Source organism: Vidua chalybeata (assembly GCF_026979565.1).
Source record: "Vidua chalybeata isolate OUT-0048 chromosome W unlocalized genomic scaffold, bVidCha1 merged haplotype SUPER_W_unloc_1, whole genome shotgun sequence".
Lineage (NCBI taxonomy): Eukaryota > Metazoa > Chordata > Aves > Passeriformes > Viduidae > Vidua > Vidua chalybeata.
The window spans coordinates 2,549,107-2,572,689 of record NW_026530320.1 but is presented as its reverse complement, the minus strand read 5'-3'; the positions used below and the strand labels follow the sequence as shown (position 1 = coordinate 2,572,689).

Below are 23,583 nucleotides of genomic sequence, written 5' to 3'. Positions count from 1 at the left end.
TTTTGTAATGTTATTTTTATCATACCTTAAACTTGAAATGGAAATTATTATGCATTTTAAAAAACTGACTAAAGGAATGTGAAATCTCTTCAGTTTTAAGAGTTCCATTACTTTTTAATGTCCTCTCTTACTCATAGAAATTCCTCAGTCCATGATATATGTGCTTCAATAACATTCAGGATGCAAGGAAGGATCTGAATAGGGACTGCTTTACTTATGATTCAGCAAGAAAAAGAAAAGCCAAAAAAGAAAAAACCAAAGCAGAGTAACTGAAAGAAGGGCCAGAAGAAGAATCTGGGGAACTACAGGCCTGTCAGCCTGACCTTGGTACCAGAGAATATAATGGAGCAGATCATCTTGACTGTCATCATGCGGCACATACAGGACAACCAGGGGATCAGGCCAAGCCAGCATGGGTTTAGGAAAGGCAGGTCCTACTTAAATGACCTTATCTCCCTCTATGACAGGGTGACCCACTTAGTGGATGAGGGAAAGGCTGGGGATCTTGTCTACCTAAAATGCCTTTGACAGCATTTCCCACAGCATTCTACTGGAGAAACTGGCTGCTCATGGCTCAGACAGGTGCACGTATTCTGGAGTAAAAACCTGTCTGGACAACCAGGCCCAGAGTGGTGGGGAATGGAGTTACATTCAGCTGGCGGTCAGTCACTAGTGGGGTCCCCAAGGCTCAGTACTGGGGCCAGTCCTGTTTAATATCTTTATCAATGATGTGGATGAGGGGATTGAGTGCACCCTCAGTACGTTTGCAGATGACACCAAATTGGGTGGGAGTGTTGATCTGCTCAAGGGTAGGAAGGCTCTGCAGAGGAATCTGGACAGGCTGGATTGATGGGCTGAGGCCAGTGGTACGAGGTTCAACAAGGCCAAGTGCCAGGTCCTGCACTTGGGTGACAACAACCCCACGCAGCACTACAGGCTTGGGGGAGAATTGGCTGGAAAGTTGCTTGGCAGAAAAGGACCTGGGGGCAATGGTTGACAGTGGCTGAACATGAGGCGGCGTGTGCCCAGGTGGCCGAGAAGGCCAATGACATCCTGGATTGCATCAGCAATAGTGTGGCCAGCAGGACTAGGGAAGTGACTGTCCTGCTCTACTTGGCACTGGTGAGGCCACACCTCAAATCCTGTGTTCAGTTTTGGGCCCCTCAAAACAAGACAGACACTGAGCATGTCTAGAGAAGGACAATGGAGATGGTGAAAGGTCTAGAGCACAAGTCTTATGAGGAGTGGCTGAGGGAGCTGGAGGTGTTTATCCTAGAGAAAAGGAGGCTCAGGAGGGACCTTATCACTCTCTATAACTACCTGAAAGGAAGTTGTAGCAAGGTGGTTGTTGGTCTCTTTTCCCAAGTAACAAACAATAGGACAGGAGGAAATGGCCTCAAGTTGTGCCAGGGGAGGTTTAGATTGGATATTAGGAAAAATTTCAAGGAAAGGGTCACCAAGCATTGGAAGAGGCTACCCAGGGAAGTGGCTGAGTCACCATCCCTGAAGGGATTTAAATGAAGTATAGATGTGGCACTGTAGATGCAGTGGACTTGGCAGCGTTAGTTTAACAGTTGGAGTTTATGAACTTGAAGGACTTTTCCAACCTAAATGATTCTATGATTCTATTATTCTAAAATATGGTAGATCTTTTATATTTAAATGTTCAGAAAATGATTAATTACAAAGCAGATTGCTTTGTTACCAAAATGGAAAAGACCACAAGGCCCTTTTGGAAATGGTTTAAATCAATGAAACGAACCACTGAACAATATTAAATGGTACGTTCAAGTTACTTTAAAAATTGTAGGGATAGAATGTAATTATCACTTTTTAAAGTATTTTGTTTTACTAATTATGAAAATGGCTATTGTGACTAGTGACAAAGTATACTGGTAGCATAACTGGTGATACACCAGACAAGATGAAAAAAAAAAGCCTTCACTCAATGGCACTCATTTCACAGGAGCTGGCTGAATGGAATATAATTTACTCCTATAATTTACTCCAGCAAGATATAAAGTTAGGTAATTCCAAGAATAGAAGTTATATATATAGTCACATGAAACATGCCAGCAAGTAGGGATGCTGCAGAGAGACAGCCCAGAAACCACCTATTTGTACACAAATACAAAATAAATAGTAGGATACTTTAAATAGTAGGATACTGTCGTGGTTTGACATGGAAGTGAATTTTTTCAGGAAGTTGGTAGCTAAACCAATCAGTGGTCAGGTTTGGATATTGGCATTTGGACTGACCACTGAAGGTATGGATACGCCTCTGAGAACACAGGGGGTTAAAAGCAAGAACTCCCAGGGGAACTGTTTCTTTTTAGTTCTGGTCCTAGGAGAGTGCAGACTCTCCCCTGCCCAGCCACAGGGCGGGGGAGGGGAAGGTATAACTGTTCGAGGTAGGTGAGGGGTGAAGCGACTGGAACCGGGCCAGCTCCTGCAGACGGAAGGGTGGAGAGAAACGGAGATGCCTTTGTTCTCCGCCCCCCCCCCCCCCCCCCCCCCCCGCGAGGGAAAGAAACAGAGAGCAGAGAGCTTGACGGCACTTGGAAATTTGCTGGCAGAGGAGAAGGAGAAGGGGGGGGGGGAGATGCCCAGCGTGGGAGTTAGAGGTTTCAGCTGTCCGGGGAGTCTGAGACTTTTAACCCTTTCCTGGGAAATGAAGACTTTGTAAAATATTACTCTTCTTCGATTTAAAGTAGAAGAGAGACAGTCTGGGATCTAAGATGTTGGAAGAGGAAATTTTTACGTGGAAGGAGATGATGAAGTGGCTTGCAGCTAGACTTTTCTTGTTAGCCATAGACTGAACCAAATTCTCCTGCAACAGAGACTGCATTTTAGGGGGATACAGTAGTAAGGCAAGAGACCTGTTTCAGCGACTACCAACACAAGAGTAGAGAGAACAGAAGAAAGCTGAGAAGGGTGTGGTGATGCCCCCTGTCTTCAGGAAGAAGATGATCTCTGTTCTTAGACCCTCAGGCCCAGGGGAAAATGGGGAGAGACTGTAGTCCCAAGATGAGAAGCTGAACTGTGGTCTCTTTAAGTCCGAGGCAAAGCATCCTTAAAAGAGCCCTATGAGCAGTCTGTCCATACACAGTATTGAAAACATTATAACATAAAAAAGATAGTGTCACACTGGCAGATTTTCTCCGTGTGGTTGCCATGTGTGACATGGAAACACAGAAGGTAGAAACTGTGTTTCTTGGGGGGGTCTATGGTGCAAGAGAGACTCTTCTCTCCCTTGATAGACTGAGTATTGATTAACTAAAAAGTAACAACTTGATCAAGAATCCCAGGTGATATTTCACAGTAGTTATTTTAGAAATTAGGTGGGAGGAGGAGTGTTTTAGAGGGTCTTCATCCTAGATTTAGTGTGTGTGTCTTTTACAGTAATAGTAGTTTAATAAAGTTTTTTTTTTCCTTTATTATTAAGCTTAGGCTGCTCTGCTCTATTCCTGATAACATCTCACAGCATTTATGTTGAGAAAGTGTATTTTCATGGAAGTGCTAGCATTGCGCCAGTGTCAAACCGTGACAGATACTTTAGAGAGAACTAAAAAGAAATGAATGAACATGGTTCTATAACTTTGAAAAACTTAAATCTGAAGTACTCCATTCAGATTTGGGCATTTTTTAATAGGATAGTGCCATTGCTCTGCACGGGGCTAAAAGGGGGAAGATTTCAATATAAGAACAAAGCTAAGAACATAGGTATCTTCTCAAACAGATGTTTAAACTTATGGACTATATGTTAAAGTGGAAAGAAGAATAACTGAACCAACAAGGTATTTACACAGCAAATGAAGACATTTAAAGTGGCATTTCATTTAAAACAAAACAAAAATGAAACCGACACCTATACAAGAGGCATGCCAGGTAAGATAATTGATGAAACAAGTAAAACTTGGATAGAAAAAGACAAGAAGTATATTTAAAGAAAATGCACAGCAGGAAAATAAGAGTCAAAATAAGGTTGAGGAATTAAAAATGGGTCTCTTCTGTCCAGTAGCCTAATCAGTCCGTTTTTTACAGTCTTTTAAAGCTACTATGCAAATAGATTATACTGTGCAAACTCTAATCACAATAACTCACTACATAATTTGAAACTCCAATTACTTCTAGCTCAAAAAAAATTAAATTTGGAAAACAATTTTACTGAAAAGAATTACAGTTTAAGTGCACAGAAGAGAATCATACACAGTGCTGGAAATGACAATCTAAAATGTGCTACTACTAGGTATCATATGAATATTCCTGAAACTTAAAAAGACTAAGAAGTTGTAAGACACCTAATTGCACTGCGAATATATTGACTGGAAAAAAATGTATCAAGGAATCTCTTGGAATACTTAATCTGTGAATTTTTGCATCTGTTTTACATTTTAGGATTAACCCCTTAAATAGTCTTTAACTAAATTCAGATGCCTAACCTACCACCCTGTTGAGCTAAGACAAAAAAAGTTGAATTAATTTACAAAACACAAGCACAAATTCTTACCCTATATAACTTATTACTACCCTAACTATAAGGGGTTGATCTTCAGTTAGACGTGCTGTGTCCACACTACTTCATCATTAAAAGTTAACAGGCGTATCAATTTTACTAAGTTTTATTACACAGAATACATTTTACCCAGTCAACTATTTGAAAACTAGTGTGAACACTGCTTAATTCTAGGATAGAGACAAAGACAAAAATAAAAAAACCCAAAGTAACAGTAGGTCCTAGGACTATGCGTCCAAACCCCTCCTTTGTAAAGTATGGCAGGTGTGACACTGAGCTTTAGAAAACCTTGGTCAAAAATCCTTCCAATGTCTTGGTAGCAACCCCTGACAGGAATCAAGATGCTTTGCTAGAAAGCTTAGGACTGGGGCTGTTAGCTAAGGATAAAAAAATAAAGACACATGCGCATATATAAATATGCTTTTATAAATATGTACACTTTGCTGAAGGAAAGACTCCACAGCTGGGTTAGAGCCCTTTGAATATATCCGATTTGGTAAACTGTCAAATGCACAATACTGTAAGGAACAGTAGCTATGTGGTTAACAATTTTATTTCACACTGGTTTTGGTTTGGGTTTTTTTAGCCTTTTATCATATAATGGAATTATTACACATCAAACATGTTTCTATTCCTCATGCAAGTCTCAGTCTCATCTTTACTTAAACTGCAGGCTAAAAATAAAAAAAAAAAAAAAAGAGAACTTTAAACCATTGTGAGACACAGAGCATGAGGAGCTGCAGTAAGAAAAAAGCCAAACACATACTATTACTCTGCAACAAAAAAGCAGAAGTCTTCATAATGAGGCCTCCTTTGCTGCAATAATTTGCAATTCAGTCTTCTATTTGCTCTAGCTTAAAAAGTGAACTTTTTATACTGCTCGGTGCCTTGAAAAGAAATCTAACTTGATTTTGCTTGCCTAGAGGCAGTACTCCAGCAGTGAATAAACTCGTTTTAACTCAAGTGTGGGTCAGACAAAAGTACAGATTTGTTTCCTTTAGGTGGCATAAATTAAGGGTTTTATCATAATAATTTGAAATTTGTTTTCTTTTTAGTCTACATCATAGAATTTTAGGCCAGAAAATGGAAATTTAGTATTGTGGCAGGATCAGTATTGCACTTTTTCACATTATGTTAATAAACAAACATAGTGTTTAAGGTTAATTTAATTTAATGCTTAATGTAAGTTAATAATCAAATATTTTAAAGCATTCTTTATGAGCTTAAATAATACATGAAGTCTGATTCAGCACAGACAAATTAAAAGTCATGTTACACTTAAGATTTTCAAAAAACAAGTAAACTGGTTGGGTGTGACAGTATATGTACAAAGACTTTATAACTATGAATAATATCTAAAACTCAAAAATCATGTACAAAGCACTCTTTAAGACTTCAGAAGTCATCCAAACTAGAGAATGTATCTTGACATTTTTCTTTCTGATTATGTAGGATGACTTTGTTAACACAGTTTGCTTACAATGCATTAGTCATAGCTACAGAATATTTACTAATGCAATATAAAAATCTCAAGTAATTTAGAGGACATGTAATGATGAGATGAAATTTAAAAAGTCTCTGTGGCTTATATAAATACATATATACATGAGCACAAGTATACATACATACAATTTTTTTCAATCTGCATAGAAGTGTTAAGACAGCCTCAGATTTGCTATACATAAGTTCACTGCCAAACACCAGAACCTTCACTGTCAAACACCAGAACCCTGTTTGCCATGATCTCTTCAACTATGAAAATACAGGATTAAAAGGAAACAAAAGTTAATTTTATCTGACCCGCAAACAAAAGGAACCAATGTACTGTAAACATTAATCATGCATGTTGGCTTAAAAGCTTTTAGAGCTTGGAAAGCATTACAAAGCAGACCGTAAAGCAACATTGCTGGCACCAGAGAAACTGTGAACTTCAGAAATGTATTTTTATTTACAAACTTCACTTTCTGCTGCAGCTGAAATGACAAAGCCATTTCTTATTTTCCTAGTCTGAGTTTACCAGTTGGATAGAAGACTGGTTGCAATATCAGAAGCCTAAATATATTAAAAAATAACTCCAGGCCAAAAAGCAACCTCAGAGTGCTGGGAAAAAATTACATCATCTTTTAAAATTCTAAGCACTGTTACCATCAAAAATACTATAAAAGTAAATTTTCAGTGGTGCTGCTATTTGGAATATGTAAATGATGGTAATACTGATCTAGCTAAAACTTGAAAATGTGATCTTTCTTTTAGGGCAGGACTACATTAGAAAGCCAGTTTATAGCCACTTGTTATAAAATACTTAGTTTTACCTATAATTTTATAAGAGGGGGGAAAAAAATCAAGTTTGTACCTTTTCCAGAAAGCTGAGGTTGGACTTCAAGTTAGAATTTTTAAAAATTAAATGCATCGTATAAGCATTTTTAATAGGAAATTGTTCTCTACTGAGACTGCTTGTTGAAAAACAAGGTTTTGATCAAGTACATTAGTTATGCCAGCATGTTGCCTTCTAGGACCTCAATGTCATCTTAAGCAGAATAGATAGAAGTAACATCTTTAACAACTTCCCAACCTCCATCCCTCATGTTCTCCTCCCGAATGACTGGAGATGTCAGTGTGATAGTAACTTGCATTTTGGGTTCCACACATGAATTTAAAATTATTGCTGCTTCTGGGACTGCACACTTGATATCATATTTCTCGGGACTTATTACCTAAATATCAAGAAACAGAAACTTCTATTAGCATGTGGCCAAGAAAAGTAAAGGGAAGAAAATGGATTTCAACATAGCCTTTTTTAACAGAAAGGCAGAAACGCAATATAATTATATGAAGCAAATACCTGTGTATTCAAAGAAACAACAGTATACACAATTAATACATATATATATGGACTTGCATACTGTTTCCAAATCATTAATGAAAACACACAGCAGTTGCCAAGCGTGTAAATGAGAAAAAAACAACCAAGTGAAATTCATATAAATAAGTAAATTACATAACAAGAATCTTGACAGCATTTGAGACAAATAAAAGCCTCAATGCCACTTCAAATGCCAGTTGAATGCTTTTCTCATTGGAACATAAGAGCCTTTAAAAAGCACCAAGATGCAGAGGTGGTTCTTCAAGCTTGCAATTACAAAATGAGTACTGCAAGTCACATTCTATACTTGGCTATCACAACATCCTCTGATGAGAGCAAAGGACAAGATTAACACCAGGGGGAAAAATAGTAAGAGTAACAAGGTGGTTACTCAGAATTGCTTCCTGTGACTATATTAATAACTCTAAATACCCCCAAAATAAAGCTGTAGGCACCTCTATCACCTTATTCCACAAACTAGAGGGACAAGTGAGTTCTCCACAAAGCCAGACCAGGATGCGCAGTTTTTAAGTTTTCTTCTGTTATTTGAAATGAGCAAACCCAGAATTATTTTCTAATTAATCTGATCCTGCTAATGCTTCTACCATGCCACTGATTCTGTTAAGCATTTTACCAGACTGCATTGAAGTATTAATGCTGTGAAAAGCATCCTATAACAATAGTAGACAGGCTTTGTTCAGTAGAGTACTCAAGCTAAAAACTTTATTCTGTACTTTCATTAATTGTAGAAATACAGCAAATGGTTTATATGAATTTTGCTGAATGGTTTAAGACTACATGTACTATTTTTAGTGGCAAATTTAAAAAACACATACAAGACTTAGTTAACTACTTCTGGGACTAAAAAGTACTGACACATACAAACTGGAAACAAGACAAGTACAAAGAGACTGGCATTAATGGAGAACTTTGACCTTCAGGCAGTGCAAGCTTCCTGTAACACCACACAAATTACATCACTGCTGGTAATGGGATAATAGTCTTTCTTCTGCTCATTTCTATTTCCCAGTTGAAGGAAATCTATTAAATGATGATTGAAACTACACTGCTAGCATAAGCACCTAGACACTTGTATGGATTTAATATACAGAAAGCAAAACACGCAGCATAGTCCCTGAATTCAGACACAGTCAGAAAATGAAAAGAAACTGTACCTGAGCTATGAAATGCAGCACAGTCAGCCCTACAGACATTTGACTTGAGGACAGACTTTTACAGTATTTTCACCAAAATTCAGATCCAAAAATCTAAATATTACTTACTGCAAGTTGTTTGGGAAGACTTTCAGCAATAAAACCAAGTAACATCTTTGAAGGCTTCTCAGCACATAACAAAACAAGATTGACATTTCGGTCTCCACGGAGTAACAAACCTTTAGCCAAAACGCCCACCCGTAAAACTCCTTTCAAAGCTCTGTGAATTATAGTTAAAAGCTGCATTTAAAATACTATAAAAATCATAAAACTAAACATGAAGATTGAAAAATTAAATAAAATAGCAGTATTCCATATACTCTTGAGGCCACAGTGACATATGCCATATTAAAATCTGAACAGAACAGAATTCCTGAAAGCACTGATAACAGTACAAGGAAAAACATAAAATGGCTTCAGAAAGAAGTAATAAAATTCTTAAAAAATAATAAGGAAAAAAAAATACCTGTCTTTACTGCTGTCTTTTTTGTCATCTCCATCTTTGCTCTTGCTTTTTTCATGGTCAGTCATATTGTCAGAAACAAGTTTCAAAGCACGCTCAGTAATAGAGACAATTTTTTGGACTGCTTGAAGTTCCTCCTCTGTTGGATATATAGCTGCATGTTTGGTCATCACATAGCGGTCATCAGAGGAGTCAGGGCGGCGTAGAGGCTAAACAGATGAAAAAGCACATTTCTGAAATTTGAGTACACAACAGGTCAAGGTAGGTGACTGTTCTGCTCTCATGAGGTCCCACCTGGAGTACTGCATCCAGCTCTGGCAATCCCAACATAAGAAGGATGTGGACCTACTGGAGCAAGTCCAGAGGAGGCCACCAAGATGATCACAGGGCTGCAGCACCTCTCCTAGGAAGACAGGCTAAGAAAACTGGGGCTGTTCAGCCTGGAGAAGAGAAGGCTCTAGGGAGATCTTAGAGTACCTTCCAGTACCTAAAGGGGGCCTACAAGAGAGCTGGAGAGGAACTTTTTACAAGGGCATGTAGTGAAAGGACAAGGGCTTTAAACTGAAAGAGAATAGGTTTACATTAGATATTAGGAATAAATTCTTTACTGTGAGGGTGGTGAGGCCCTGGAACAGGTTGTCCAGAGAAGTTGTGAATGCATCATCCCTGGAAGTGTTCAAGCCCAGGTTGGATGTGGCTCTGAGCAACCTGGTCTAGTGGAAGGTGTCCCTGCCCATGGTAGGGGGTTGGAACTAGGTGATCTTTAAGGTCCATTCCAACCCAAACTATTCTATAATTCTATTATATACTTTAAAGTACACAGGTGATGTGTGACCAAAAACCAAACACCAAACGTGGCTAAACAACAGAATATTCAAACCTCAAATTATTGAGATGTAAGGAAACATGAACTGAAGTATCCTTAATAACTTACACTGATCACAATCAATCATATCTGTAAAAAACATGAGATGTTAAAAAAAAAACAAATTGGGAAATCCCAGGATCAAAAGTACCTCCCCAACAGAAATATCTATTGTCTTTCTGTTAACTGGGAAATACTTGCATACTGCTGCAAAATAAAGTATCCATGATTGCTTTCACAGAATCACAGAAGAATTCAAATAGAAAGGGACCTCAGGAGGTCCTCTAGTCCAGCCTCCTGTGGAAACCATGGTCAGCTATAAGACTATATCATGTTGCTCAGAGCTTCATCTAGACGGTTCTTGAAAACCGCCAAAGATGGAGAGTCACAACATCTGTGTGGAGAAAAAAAGAAAAAAATCCTGTATTTAGTTTGCACCTTTTTTGTCTCAGCTTAAGCTGGTATATCTCACCCTCTCACTGTAAAGAGCCTGGCTCCATTGTCTTTATAACACACAGGTATTAGAAGGCTATTACATCCCACTGAAGCTCTCTTCTCCAGGCTGAACAGGCCCAGATCCCTCAAGTCTCTCCTCACAGGGCACACTCCAGACCCCTGATCCCAGTAGCCACACCTGCTATAGTTTATCAGTATCTGTCTTGTACTGGAAAGTCCAAAACTGAATGCAGTATTGCAGTTTGGGTCTCATGAAAATGGATCACTTCCTTTTATCTACTGGTTATGCTCCTGTTAATATCACCAAGGATGCGATGAGCCTTGCTTGCTGCCAGGGCACATGGTTGGTTCACATTCCGCTTACCATCTGCCAAGAACCCCAGATGCCTTTCAGCAGGGCTGCTACCCAGCCCTTCAGTGCAAGTGGTTATGCCCTCCCAAGTGTAGCATTAGGCATTTGTCCTTGCTGAATTCTATAAAGTTCCTGTTGGTCCATTCTTCCAGTCTGCCTAGGTCATGCTGCATGGCAGCCCTGCCCTCAAAGCTATCAACTGCTCTCCCTACTCCAACCAATTCAGTTTCATGTCAGCTGCAAATCTGATGAGCAGTGCACTCACTCCATCACCTTTCAGATCATTGATGAGGTGCTAATGAGACAAATTCCAGGATAAACACATGCAGCACTGCACTTGTTTACTGACCTCTAAGTAGAGTACAGCCCACCACTAAACCATTATCCTCTGGGACTGATGATCCAACCACTTTTTATCCATACATTTGCTCACAATTAGATAAATAAAAGTATAATGCAATTAAATAAGAAGTAGTACACAAATCCAGAGTGACTTGTATTTCAGAAGAAACAATATTTGTCTTCAAGGCATCCTTTTGTCATATAAGTGAGCTTATTTTGAAAGACAGGTCCAACTACAGAGTTTCATTAGTATATAATTTTTCTTCACTTTCCCATATCCTTTATTAAGAAACGCTGGAGACAACTGAAGTAGCATTGAATAATTTATAGTTCTTAACTGTGCCACTTGGTAAGTATTTTTTCTTTCTTTTTTTCCCCTCAAGCTAAGAAACTCACAGCTGGTCCTTGGGGCTGAGGAGGCATTCCTGGTCTAACTCCCAGCAGGCCTAGAGATCCTGAAGGACCATGAGGATATCCTCCATCTGGTATTCTGCGACGGTCATCCCAGTGATGCTGCTCTTCCTCCATTCTCCTCCAGTACATGTCCTCTTCATATCGCCTGAAGTGCATCAAAATGTCCTCTTTATATAGCAGTTAATACTTCCAACCATTCTAAATAAATTATTGGATGTTCTCACTAACTCATTTCTAGTAATCAAGAACAAATACCAATGAACTCCAGAGGGTACCTAAAATGAATGGTTATTTTGAAAGCAGGTCTGAATTCATAGTAAATAATTCTAGTGAGTCTGCATTCCTCAGAAAGATTGAACAAAAAACCCAAAACAAAACAAAAAAACCCTTGAGAGATAATGACAACTTAATTTAAAACAAGACAGTATAGAGCTCCCAAAACAGTATTCAAAATAAGTAATTACAGAAGAAGAGTTAGTTTTATATAATCTGACTGCAACTTTGTCTCATTTGCTGATAAAACAGAATGCATTACCTCATTTCCATCCTCCAGCGCTCTTCCTCTTCTCGCCTTCTCCAGTATTCTTCTTTCTGCATCTGTTTCCTCATCTTCTCTTCTTGAATTTTTCTTGCTCGAATACTGGGCTTTACTTCTACTTGTAAATCTGGATTTACTTTTTTCTAGTGAAACGCAGATGAAAAATTAAAACTACAATTCATATAAAGATTTGTAGGGACGGTGTGTTTATTACAGTGCTGGACATGTGGGGATTGTTTCTCTTTAAAGGACATGTGTGCTTCTGAGAACTCTTGATTTTTTTTATTCTTCTTTACTAGTTTACATATGCATAGTGTTTTACAATAGGTTTATGTATATTTATTTTACTGATTTCACGTTACACTTACAGTTAGCTACACTTGTAACTAGTTTTTTATTAGAAAGTACAGAAAGAACTCTTGGGTCACCCTGCCCTGTCTGTTTTAAGGTTCGAGGAGCTTCTCTTATCTCTTTAGTTTGGAAATTTGCATTCTTTTTCTTTAGTTGGGGCAGTTTTACTAGTGTTGCAGAGTTACTAGACTAAACAGCATATTTTACTTATGTTAGTAAGCTACTAATAATTCAAAGTGGTACATTTCACTTAAATCTAAATGGATTTCTACCTTGTTACATTTTCACTCTGTTTTACTAGTCCAGAAAAATAACAAATGAAATGTTGGTTTGCCTCTTATCATCTCAAGGTTATGGAGTTCTTCTGACATGTTTAGCACACACTACTGGTCTATGATAAAATCAAGGGGAGTAAAATGCAGTTTTAGAACTGCACTGAATGAACAGCTGAAGAAAAATCTGTGTCCGGTATTTTAAAGGAAAGAAACAGCAATGTACTACATATAACATGAATTCCTTTTTCAGCTATGTGAGAACAAAACTATCTAAAATTAAAATGCTATATGAAATACTAAGTAATTTGCTGTTCATTCTGTAGCAGGATGATTACAATATAGCCTGAAAAAAAAACCATTTAATCTTAACTACAGTGTGCTTCCTGATGCCCTGTTTCTGAAGGGTCCCTCATACTGGAGCATAATCATAAGCCACTAAATACATTTTTCTGGCAATTTTTTTCCTCTTCTTTCATCCCTTTCATGATTATGCAGGCCCACTGTATCTCCTGTGACCACAGTAAATTCTTCTTATATAATCTTATAATAATTAAAATGCACACCATGTGTCACTATAGATGTCTCTCCATTCATGACTAAAATGTCTGCAAATACTTGTTTTTCAAATGTCTCCATAAGGGGTTTATGTGGTTTATCCTGCCAAAAACATTGACCATTTGAAATTTACGGTAAACAACAAAGCACCTACTATTGCTTGCACACATTGTACAATATTTTAATGTTGAAAAAAAATGCCTGAAAGCAATGTTCAGAATGTTTAAAGCAACATCCAAATCAAAATGCAGTTTCAGTCTGCATTACAACTTTAAAGGCTATACTCCCTCAGAAATATATTTCTCTAGCTTTTTTTATAAGCTGTTTACTCAGAGCACCTACTTCTGACTAGTCTTTAAATATAAGAACATGTAATCAGTCAGATGACATCTGGTAGACTTCCAGATAAAAGTATTAGCATTTTTACCAACCTTATACTGAAGCCTGTGACGCCTCCCTTTTAAGTGCATCTCTTTGGCATTAGGATCATTAAAACTGCATTCACAAAGTTTACAGTGAAAGCGGATCACCTTTCCTTCATCATTTCTTACCTGGAAAATAAAAGTTATAAAACACATTTACTTTTTTTTTTTTTTAACAAAAGCTGATTTAAAAATTAATCTAATTCAGTGACACTGGATAATGTCTACTCATCTCAAAACATGCTTAAAACTTCACACAGGAACTGAAAAAAGGCAAAATAGAACTTTCAATTCTGACAGACACACCATTGTGTTTGCTAAGGAACAAAGTTCTTCGACAGCTTTAAACTTGAGCCCAAACATAATGAGTTGAATAATTACAAACTATGAAACATTTACATCAGATTTCATCCACATATCTCATTCCACCAACATGAAGAAAGCCCCACTGAGGTCAAAATAAACATGCACAATACAAAAATGTAAACATATGCACAAGCCTTTGCAGGTTCAGTGCCTTGTCACTCTTATCTTCAAGAAGGACCCAGGGAATTACAGGCCAGTCAGCCTCACCTCAGTCCCTGGGAAGGTGATGGAGCACATAATTCTGGACACCACTTCCAGGCACATTAAGGATAAGAAAATCATCATCAGTAGTCAGCATGGCTTCACCAAGGGAAAGTCATGCTTGATTAACTTGATAAACTTCTGCAATCAAGTGACTGGCCTGGTAGATGAGGGGAGAGCAGTTGATGTTGTCTACCTGGACTTCAGTAAGGCCTTTGACACAGTCTCACCATAATATCCTCATAGACTAACTGTTGATGTAAGGGCTGGATAAACATACAGTGAGGTGGATCAAAAGCTGGCTGAATGGCAAGGCCCAGAGGGTGGTGATCAGTAGAATGAAATTTAGTTGAAGGCCAGTAGCTAGCAGTGTATCCCAGGGCTCAATGTTGGGTCCAATTCTGTTTAACATATTCATTATTGATCTGGTGATTGGGCAGAGTGCACCCTCAACAAGTTTGCTGATGACACAAAACTGAATGCAGTGGCTGATATGCCAGAGGGTTGAGCTGCCATCCAGAGAGATCTCAACAAGCTGGAGAAATGGGCTGACAGGAACCTTGTGAAGTTCAACAGGGAGAAGTACACAGTCCTGCATCTGGGGAGGAACAGCCTCATGTGCCAATATATGCTGGGGGCCACCCAGCTGGAAAGCAGCTGGACAGAAAAGGCCCTGGGGGTCCTGGTGAACACTAAGTTAAACTTGAGTCAACAATGTGCCCTTGCTGCAAAGGCAGCAAATGGCATCCCAGGCCGCATTCAACAATGTATTGCTAGCAGGTTGAGAGAGCTGATCCTTCCTCTCGAACTCAGCACTGGTGAGGTCACACCTGGAGTCTTGTGTCCAGTTCTGGGCTCCCCAGTGCAAGAGAGACATGACATACTAGAGAGAGTCCAATGAAAGGCCACAAAAATGATGAAGGGACTAGAACCTCTCTCCATATAATAGTTAAAAAATAATCCATGTTTTCATATCAATACCTCCTCCACATAGTCATGGCCCACTGGCTGGACATCACTTTGCAAGGCAGCAAGAGTCGTAGGTGTCACTGGTTCAGCTGCTGTGTCTGGTTTTACTTCCTGTGCTTGGATTGTAGCACCAGTTGTTGCTTTAACACTTTCAGCTGATTTCATTTCTTCCAGTTTACTTCCTGTTGTCTGAAGTTTATTACCACCTACAAATCAAAAAAGTTAAATCTCTTTCATAAAATGAGAATTATACATTATGTGCAAACTGAAGAGTTTATTTGCAAGTATCAATGTTCTGGTCAAAGCATTATCAGTCTGAAAATTAGTTAAACCAAACATTTTTAAATACTATTAAAGTTTTTTTTAAAAAAAGCTAAACAAAAACTTATTTAAACACCTAGTTTTTTATTTTAGTAAGAAATCTTTTGCTTTATATAGTTGTAATTTTCATCATTCATTTTCATGCTTTTTCAAGAGATAGGACTGAATGGGAACAACTCAGCAAATATATTTAAAATTTTTTTGTCATCAGATTTGTTTTCTTTTTGCAAATGGATCCAAGAAAGTACAAACATTAAAAGGTTTTGAGGTAACTAACAAAGACAGCATACTTTCAGTGTTGCAACTGGATAGGTCTTTCCTTTGAGAGCAAGTTAGCTTACTGTCGAACAACTGCTTTCTGTCTCTAAACATTTATTATGCTTATTTCAAAAGTTTCCACTGTTAAATTTCCAGTGTTACAACAATGTTTCAGTTTCCCAGTTACCAACTGCCAACCTACTGCAGGCTGTCTTAATAGGCCAGGCTGTGAACTGAAATTAGAAGCAACTGGACTATAATCTGCAATACTCCAGCAGCTACTACATAAGAAACCAAAGGTGGGAGGCTTTTTCTGACGGTGGGAGAAGCCTCCAGGAGAGGTCAGGTGAAGACAAAAGGGCAGAAAACAGTATAAGCTGTGAAGCAAAATTTTTATACACATTCTTATTTTCCCCATTAGTAATAATTCCCATAAACACAACAGAATTACTCATGCAGAAGTTAATTAAATATATTTGTACTTGTTGCACTAAAATATTTTTAAAAATATAGAATAGGTTAGGTTTAAAATAAAGACTGACTTCTGTACTTGCCAACAAAGTTTATTTTTGGTGGAGATATTTTCTTTACAGCTATATTAGCAGCGGTTGAAGATGTTTTGTTGTTGGACACAGTGTTAAGTAGTGCATTTGCCGTGGGAGTAAGAATTTTCACTGTAGAGGATGCAACAGAGGAGTTCACAGTACTGCTGCTAGTTGCTATATTTGAAGCAGAAGCAGTTGGTTTAGAAGCAGATGTGGATGTTGAGGTTGCAGCTTGGGTAACCACATTTGGTTCAGTTGAAGGAATAGGTTTGCCAAGTTTTGTGTGTAACTTTACTACCTATAAAAATAACAAGAAATTAATAATATTATCTCCCTGGGGTAGCTATAAAAATTGAACTTGTTATAGACTTTTGAAACTTTAACAGAAACAGCAATATCACCAGTGATATTGATATTTTTAATTCATTTTAAAGTTATTGCCTCTTTACTAAAAGCAATCTCAGAAGGAAAAAAAAGGGACATGCAAAAGTTCTTATCATCCGTAAAGAGGAAATAGTTAATAGTTATCTCAGGTTGCTTATTTCCCCTAGAAATTCAGACATTTACTTCAAAAGCTGTGTAGATGAGAACAGAAAGTCAATAAACTCACAAGCCAGTAAAACTCAAAAAACAGTTTGAGCAAAATGTTTCCAACGTGACTGTTTTGTTGCCTGGTTGCTTTTTATTCTCCCTCCAAAAATTGTAGTACGTTTAACTATTTTAGTTCCAAATAATATTTGTAAATAAGTTATTTAATTCAGATTCAACACTGTCTCTTTTCATCAGTACATTTTAAGAATATTTATACTGACTTTCCAGGTTACCTAGTAAAACGGAAGATATTCCTTAGACAAAGGCTTTCTTTTCTTTTTGTTAAAGCACATCTGCAGAAAGAGTTAAGGAGGCTGCAAAAGGCATATTTCAGAGCTCTTTATCTCCATGAAAGTTAAGAGGTATGTGCTTATTCTTAGAAGTAATAAGCAGAGGCCTTTTTACAACACACTTGAGATAAAATAATACTTCTTTTTGGTAACAGCTAACCATCACCTGAAAAAGCAATACATGTAGTCCATAAGAACAAAACATGCAGAATGAAAACTGGAGACTGGTTTTGAAAGTAGTAAAAAAATACAAATCTGCTAGATATGTCTTTAATGCAAATACATGTACACAATCAGGTCCTGCACTTGGGTCACAACAACCCCCTGCAGCGCTACAGGCTTGGGGAAGAGCAGGTGGAAAGATGCCCGGTAGAATAGGACCAAGGAGTGTTGGCCAACAGCCAGCTGAACATGAGCCAGCATGTGCCCAGGTGGTCAAGAAGGCCAATGACATCCTGGCCTGTAACAGAAATAGTGGAGTCAGCAGGACTAGGGAAGTGACTGTCCTGCTCTACTTGGCACTGGTGAGGCCACACCTCAAATCCTGTGTTCAGTTTTGGGCCCCTCAAAACCAGACAGATGTTGAGGTGGTAGAGTGCATCCAAATAAGGGCAACAAAGCTGGTAAAAGGTCTAGAGCACAAGTCCTATGAGGAGCGGCTGAGGGAGTGGGGGCTGTTTAGCCTGAAGAAAAGGAGGCTCAGGTGAGACCTTATCACTCTCTACAACTACCTGAAAGGAGGCTGTAGCCAGGTGAATGTTGGTCTCTTCTCTCATGTAGCAAGAGCTAGGACATGAAGAAATGGCCTCAAGTTGCACTGGGGGAGGTTTAGATCGGATATTAGGAAAAATTTCTTCACTGAAAGGATTGTCAAGCATTGGAAGAGGCTACCCAGGGAAGTAGCTGAGTCACCATCCCTGGAGGGATTTAAAAGTAATGAAAGACATGTAGATGTGGTGCTTAGGGACACGGTTTAGTGGTGGACTCGGCGGTGTTAGTTTAACAGTTGGAGTCGATGATCTTAGAGGGCTTCTACACCCTAAATAATTCTATGATATGCACACAAGTGTATACATACACTTCTTAGCTTTTTATTCTTATTTTAAGCATGTTCCTCATCAGAATACAGACATATTAATGTCACGTAATATTACAAAGTTAAGTTCAAGCAACTCTTCCAGATTACTTTTTTCCCACTAGAATGCACAAGATTCTTCAGTGTACCAAAGAAAGAGTCCTTTATGATTTCATTTTTACACTGATGACAACCTAACTTAGCAGTAGTTAGCAACTATCTATGAGGAAGAGAAAAGGACATCCAAATATACAAAGATAATATATTATCGTACTCCATATACCTATGGAGCTATTGGGCACAACCCAAAAATTTAATGACTCAACTTCATTAATGAAAGAACAAACATTAGCCAAATCTATGTAAATTATAATTTTTGTTCTTCTACTAACAAAAATAATATTTGGAAAATTATTTTAAATTTGCTATGAGATTTATTTACTTGAATAGGAATGATATTACTGATGCCACTTTGTACAGTGTTCTGAGATACAAAGGTCTATAAAATCTGAATATTATTACTTTGTTACTTACATTAATAATTCCATAGCTTTGAGGAAAATCTGTAATATCGGCGATGAAGAGAGACAGGGAAGACTTTGAGATGATCAAAGAATCCAATTTTATTGTGGGATACAAATGCCTATATAGTATTTTAGGAAGGCTAGTAATGTTTTACTACAATGATTGGGTTAAAAATCACATAAACTTATGCATTTTACAACATCTCTTGCTTGCAGAGATTGATGTAATTTTCTTTTTCCGGTAAATCCATCTGATTTAATCTTCTTGCAATCTTGATTTAATTCTCAAAGTTCTGTTTGCTCTTGCCAGGGCATTTTATTTATCAAATCTCTTATGCTAATAAGGTCCAAAGTACTCTCTGTTTTGTGTACCCCAATAATGTAATATCTAAACATGCATTCTACACTGCGTCATTCCATTTATTGTCGTATGACCAAATTTAGAACACAGGTCACAGGAGTTCACAGTGCAGCTCGCAGTCTTTATTCCAAAATGCTCACCTAACTGCACACAGACAATAGGGAAAGCATGCTTACCAAAACTCTTTAAACATACTCATAAAATCTACTACAGGACATATGCCTTTTATTTTGCAAGAAATACCAAAAAGTAACACACAATAATCCCATTCCTTGTCACTGATTCAGTTTACAGTGTTTCAAAGCACAGAGTGCTTCACAGTGTCAAATAAGAATGTCAAGAGAAGTCTTGAAAAGTGTTAGGGGGCACAAGCATGCTGTTGCATGTCCTCATTGACACTTTTCCCCATTTTACTCTATACTTTCTTCCTACAATTTACATACCTTTCCCAATACATCCTCTTCTCCTTGATGCTGTGGCAATGTTTTCCCCCTTTCTCCCAACAAGGCCCTTCTAATAGTGAGCTTAATTTTGAAACAAAAAGCAGAACTGTCTTTAAACAAAATTCTAATTATATTCTTTCTGCATATTTTCTCCTAAGATGAGAAAAATGATGGGAAGAAATATATGACTGACTTGTATAATGTAGACAAGAGAAAGTTCTTACTTTCTGATGTTTGGCTCCACGGATATGGGCAGCGTAAGCATCTGCTCCTGTACAGGACACATCACAAAGCTCACAGCGCAACTGATTCTGAGTTCCACGAGCAGAAGTACTGTTGTTATTGGTGTTCTGGGAAGCTTTTAATGCTGCTTCTTTCTTTTTGTGTTTCTGGCCTTCTAAGTGTTCTTTATAAGTCTATTTAAATAAAAAATACACACAGCTGGTTTTGTACTGTTTGTTCATCATTCATGTGTATACATGTAATATAGAGCATAGCATAAAACACATGCTTTGTATGAAAAATACTTCCTACACTGAACATGGCTTCCCTATGACATGCTTTAAGGCATAAGCAGGCCACTTCCAAAACCAAGATATTTTCTTCACCACCAGGATTCCACTCTTAGGTAATACAATATGGTCTTTACTCCTCTACCTTCTCACTTCCTCAGTCAAGTACTGGTCAACATATATTACCATTGAAAGCCTGATAAGATCAGAAAACTGTCTCACTGCATTTTCCTACATTGCATTGAATTATTCTTGATTTTGAATTTTCCTCAAACTGCAAGACCACGGTTATTAAATGTATCCAGATAACTAAAAAAGTAAATTCAAAAAAAGGTAGCGCATAAATAAAGCTACGCTGAAAATAAAATACAGAAGTTGCTATTTGTTCCTATACTAACACTGGCAATCTATGGAGCAGACAGGGTGGAAAATAATGACAAATTTATCTAAAGAGTAAGAACTGTTTTGCCAAACACACACACAAACATTTCATTAATTGATATCTACTTTTTATGCACTTGTATTCCCTTTGAAACTAAACTGAAATGCTGGAATAAAATTAATACATTTTCAGGATTACCATAGTGTTCGTTTAACACAATATGGCTTTTAGTGGGGGCAGAAGAACCCACAGAGGCTGCTTCTGAGAGAGAAGCTCCTCAAAACTTCAATGTCCAGCAGAGCAAATGCCTGAAGACTCTGACAATGGACATATTGGCTGGCCCAATTAGAGAAGTTAGTAACGCCTCTGTGATGACATATTTAAGAACAAAAAAACATGTGCAAGCTCTCTTTCTTCCTCCCCTCAGAGGGGTGGTGAGGGGGCCTCCGGGCCCCTTTCCGGCGCGGCTGGGGCTCTTTTTGGCACGGCCGCTGAGGCCATGCTGCTGGGGGACTATCCTGTGGCCGCGAGCAGCCATGGGGCCAAGACCATGTGGCCAGTGCCCGGAGCGCTCATGTGGCCGAGGGCGGCCACCGCCACCCCGGCACCAGAAGCAGCTGCATGGCCAGGATCGGTGCAGCTGGGACGGTGCCACGCGGCCGCTGCCATCTCAGCATGGCTCGCAATGAACTTTACTTGCTTAGCCACTTTTAGCCAGCCATGCTGCGAACAGGAGGGCAGAAGCAGCGGCAGCAGTTTTTCCTTTTTGGTGCCCCGCATGAGGAGAGGCGCTGACTGGAACCAGCAGCCGGAGCAGCTCATGCGGTGCCAGCGGGGACCACGTGACCAACAGTGAGAGGCCTGGCAAGCAATTCTCCGATGCGGAGCCTGGACAGGTTCAACCTTTCAGCGCTGTGGAAAACTTTTCAATTGATAGAACTTGAGAACAAATGAACCTACGGACACCAATTTTCTCCCAAGTCAGAGAAAAGGAAAAGGCATGAGGAGAACAATATGGCGACACTAAGGTTGGTGAAAAATGAGGGAGGAGGAGGAGGTGCTCTGGGCATTGGAGCTGAGATTCTTCTGCAAGCCATGGTGAGGACTATAATACAACAAACTGGGTTTTTTTCCCTGTAATTCATGAAGTGCATGGGGGGGATGTAGAAGTCTATTCGCAGCCTGTGAGAAAAGATACTCACGCCGGAGCGTGTGGATGCTGAAAAGCTATAATTTAGTGACAAACTTGAACAGAGAGAGAAGACCCTTGCTTCCAGGAATAGAGGAAGAGGACTCTTGCTTCCAAACTAGAACAGCTCATCCTTAAAAGACTATACCCCATGTACTAAACGACCCATGCAAACAGTTGTGGGAAGACTGTTTGCCCATGGGAAGGACTCACGTTGCAGCAGGTTGGGCGGGACTGCTACTCGTGAAAATTAGAACCATGTTGGAGAAGTTCACAGAGAACTGTCTCCTGTGGGAAGGACCCCATGGCACAGCAGAAGAGACTCCTCTCCCTAGGCGAACTGAAGAAAGATTTTTAGAAGTGACAAACTGACTAAAGGCCCCATGTTTTGTCTCCCTGCACTGTCGGTGGGGAGGAAAGAAGAGGGGGGGTGAAAGGTGTTCTAAAGGTTTATTTTAGTTCTCATTATCCTCTTTTACTTCTGTTAATAAATTTTTCTTAATACCTTTTAAGTTTTGAGCCTGTTTTGCCCTTAGAATGTTTTCTCCTAATTCTTATCTCACCCCATGAGCCTTTTAGGTTTTCTTTCCCCCTCCTCTGCTCAACTATAGCAGAGGAGAATGAGTGAATGGTTTTCATGGGTGCCTGGCTCCTAGCCAGTGTCAAACCCTGACAACCATTCCCAAAGTTTTGAAAAAAGTATTTTCTAAGAAGTTTGCTATGTTAAAAAGAAAATAAAATTCAAAGTTTAGAATACTTCTGGAGTCCAAAGCACAGCTGAAACGTCTCTGTCCAAGCTAAGGGGATGCATCTTTTTGTCTTCTCATATGGCCTCTTTCTGTCATAGCATACATTTTCATTTAATTATTCCTTTAGTATAAGTATAGAATCATGTCTTTAAAAATTAACAAATATTCTTAAAGGGGCCACTTTTTTAGCTAAAAAAAATTATGACTAAAGCATATAGCAGGGTATTACATCATACAGGTACCTGTGGTCCAGCACAGCTGATCTTGCAAACATCACAGTAGTGGATCTGGGGTGGTTTGGGAGGTTGCTTTGGTTTCAGTTGCTTATTTTGGAATGGTACCTTTTTAGTAAAGGTGGTCCCTGTCCAAGCAGCTGTTGCAGCGGCAGCAGCTGCTGCCACTGCCTGTTTCTGCTGCTGCTGCTGCTGGTAATAGGATGATGCAGCTGAATATACTGCAGCTTCATAGCCAGAATAAGAGGTACCTCAAAGATTAAAATAAAATAAATGTTACATCACTGTACATCATGTATCAATTACATAATACACTAATTCCAAGCATATTGCATAATAGAGTAGGCTATAAAAGATTTACTGAGATCTTGTCAGGCAGTCTGAATTTTTCTTGATGTTTCACAGTACACAAATACATAGCATACCATTTGTATCAGGAGTATATTTGATTTTAGACAAAACTTTGCAGACACGCTGTTCTGTTAAATATATCAAAACATCCCTAATGAATATGTGAAATTTCCTGGTACATCTGGTAAGACTGATTATGATGCAACAAGAATTTTAATAAAAGATTTATCAAAGGTCACTTGAAATAAACAGTCTTCCAGAGCCAGATTTACTATTCAAGCTCCAAACAGAAAAGGACAGATATTATGTAGACTAAGGAAAAAAAAAAAAGAAGAAGATAAAAGAATGCAATAGCATTAGCCATTCTATTTCAAATGGGTTGCAGCAGACCCTGTCTAGACACTCCTTGATTTCTAGTATCAAACTTTAGTAAATCAAGGAAATTGGGCTTTCATAACTTTTGAGCCAGTTTTCCCATAAACTTTATATATCTACTCGTTCAACTATTTTAAACCTCTAATCATGCTCTGTTTCGATGAAGTTTTACAATCCCTTTTTAAACTGAAAACAAACCAAAACAAATAGTTCAAGGTAGCT

The 23,583-nt window shown here is 38.6% G+C and overlaps 1 protein-coding gene across 4 annotated transcripts in view; it reads right to left on the bottom strand.

Annotated features, from left to right (window-relative positions):
- The window catches only part of LOC128782841 (zinc finger RNA-binding protein-like), a 69,228-nt gene that overhangs the window by 18,126 nt on the left and 27,519 nt on the right, over positions 1-23,583 (bottom strand). For 3 of the 4 annotated variants that reach the window (XM_053933332.1, XM_053933334.1, XM_053933335.1), the window contains exons 6-15: positions 22,645-22,886; positions 19,795-19,986; positions 16,284-16,584; positions 15,175-15,368; positions 13,636-13,755; positions 12,021-12,166; positions 11,468-11,630; positions 9,060-9,265; positions 8,663-8,813; positions 7,089-7,230 (exon numbers count right to left, since the gene is read on the bottom strand). In XM_053933332.1, coding sequence (XP_053789307.1) covers positions 7,089-7,230; positions 8,663-8,813; positions 9,060-9,265; positions 11,468-11,630; positions 12,021-12,166; positions 13,636-13,755; positions 15,175-15,368; positions 16,284-16,584; positions 19,795-19,986; positions 22,645-22,886 — 1,857 coding nt within the window. The remainder of the gene's footprint in view (positions 1-7,088; positions 7,231-8,662; positions 8,814-9,059; positions 9,266-11,467; positions 11,631-12,020; positions 12,167-13,635; positions 13,756-15,174; positions 15,369-16,283; positions 16,585-19,794; positions 19,987-22,644; positions 22,887-23,583) is intronic. The other variant, XM_053933333.1, reaches the window with a different exon arrangement.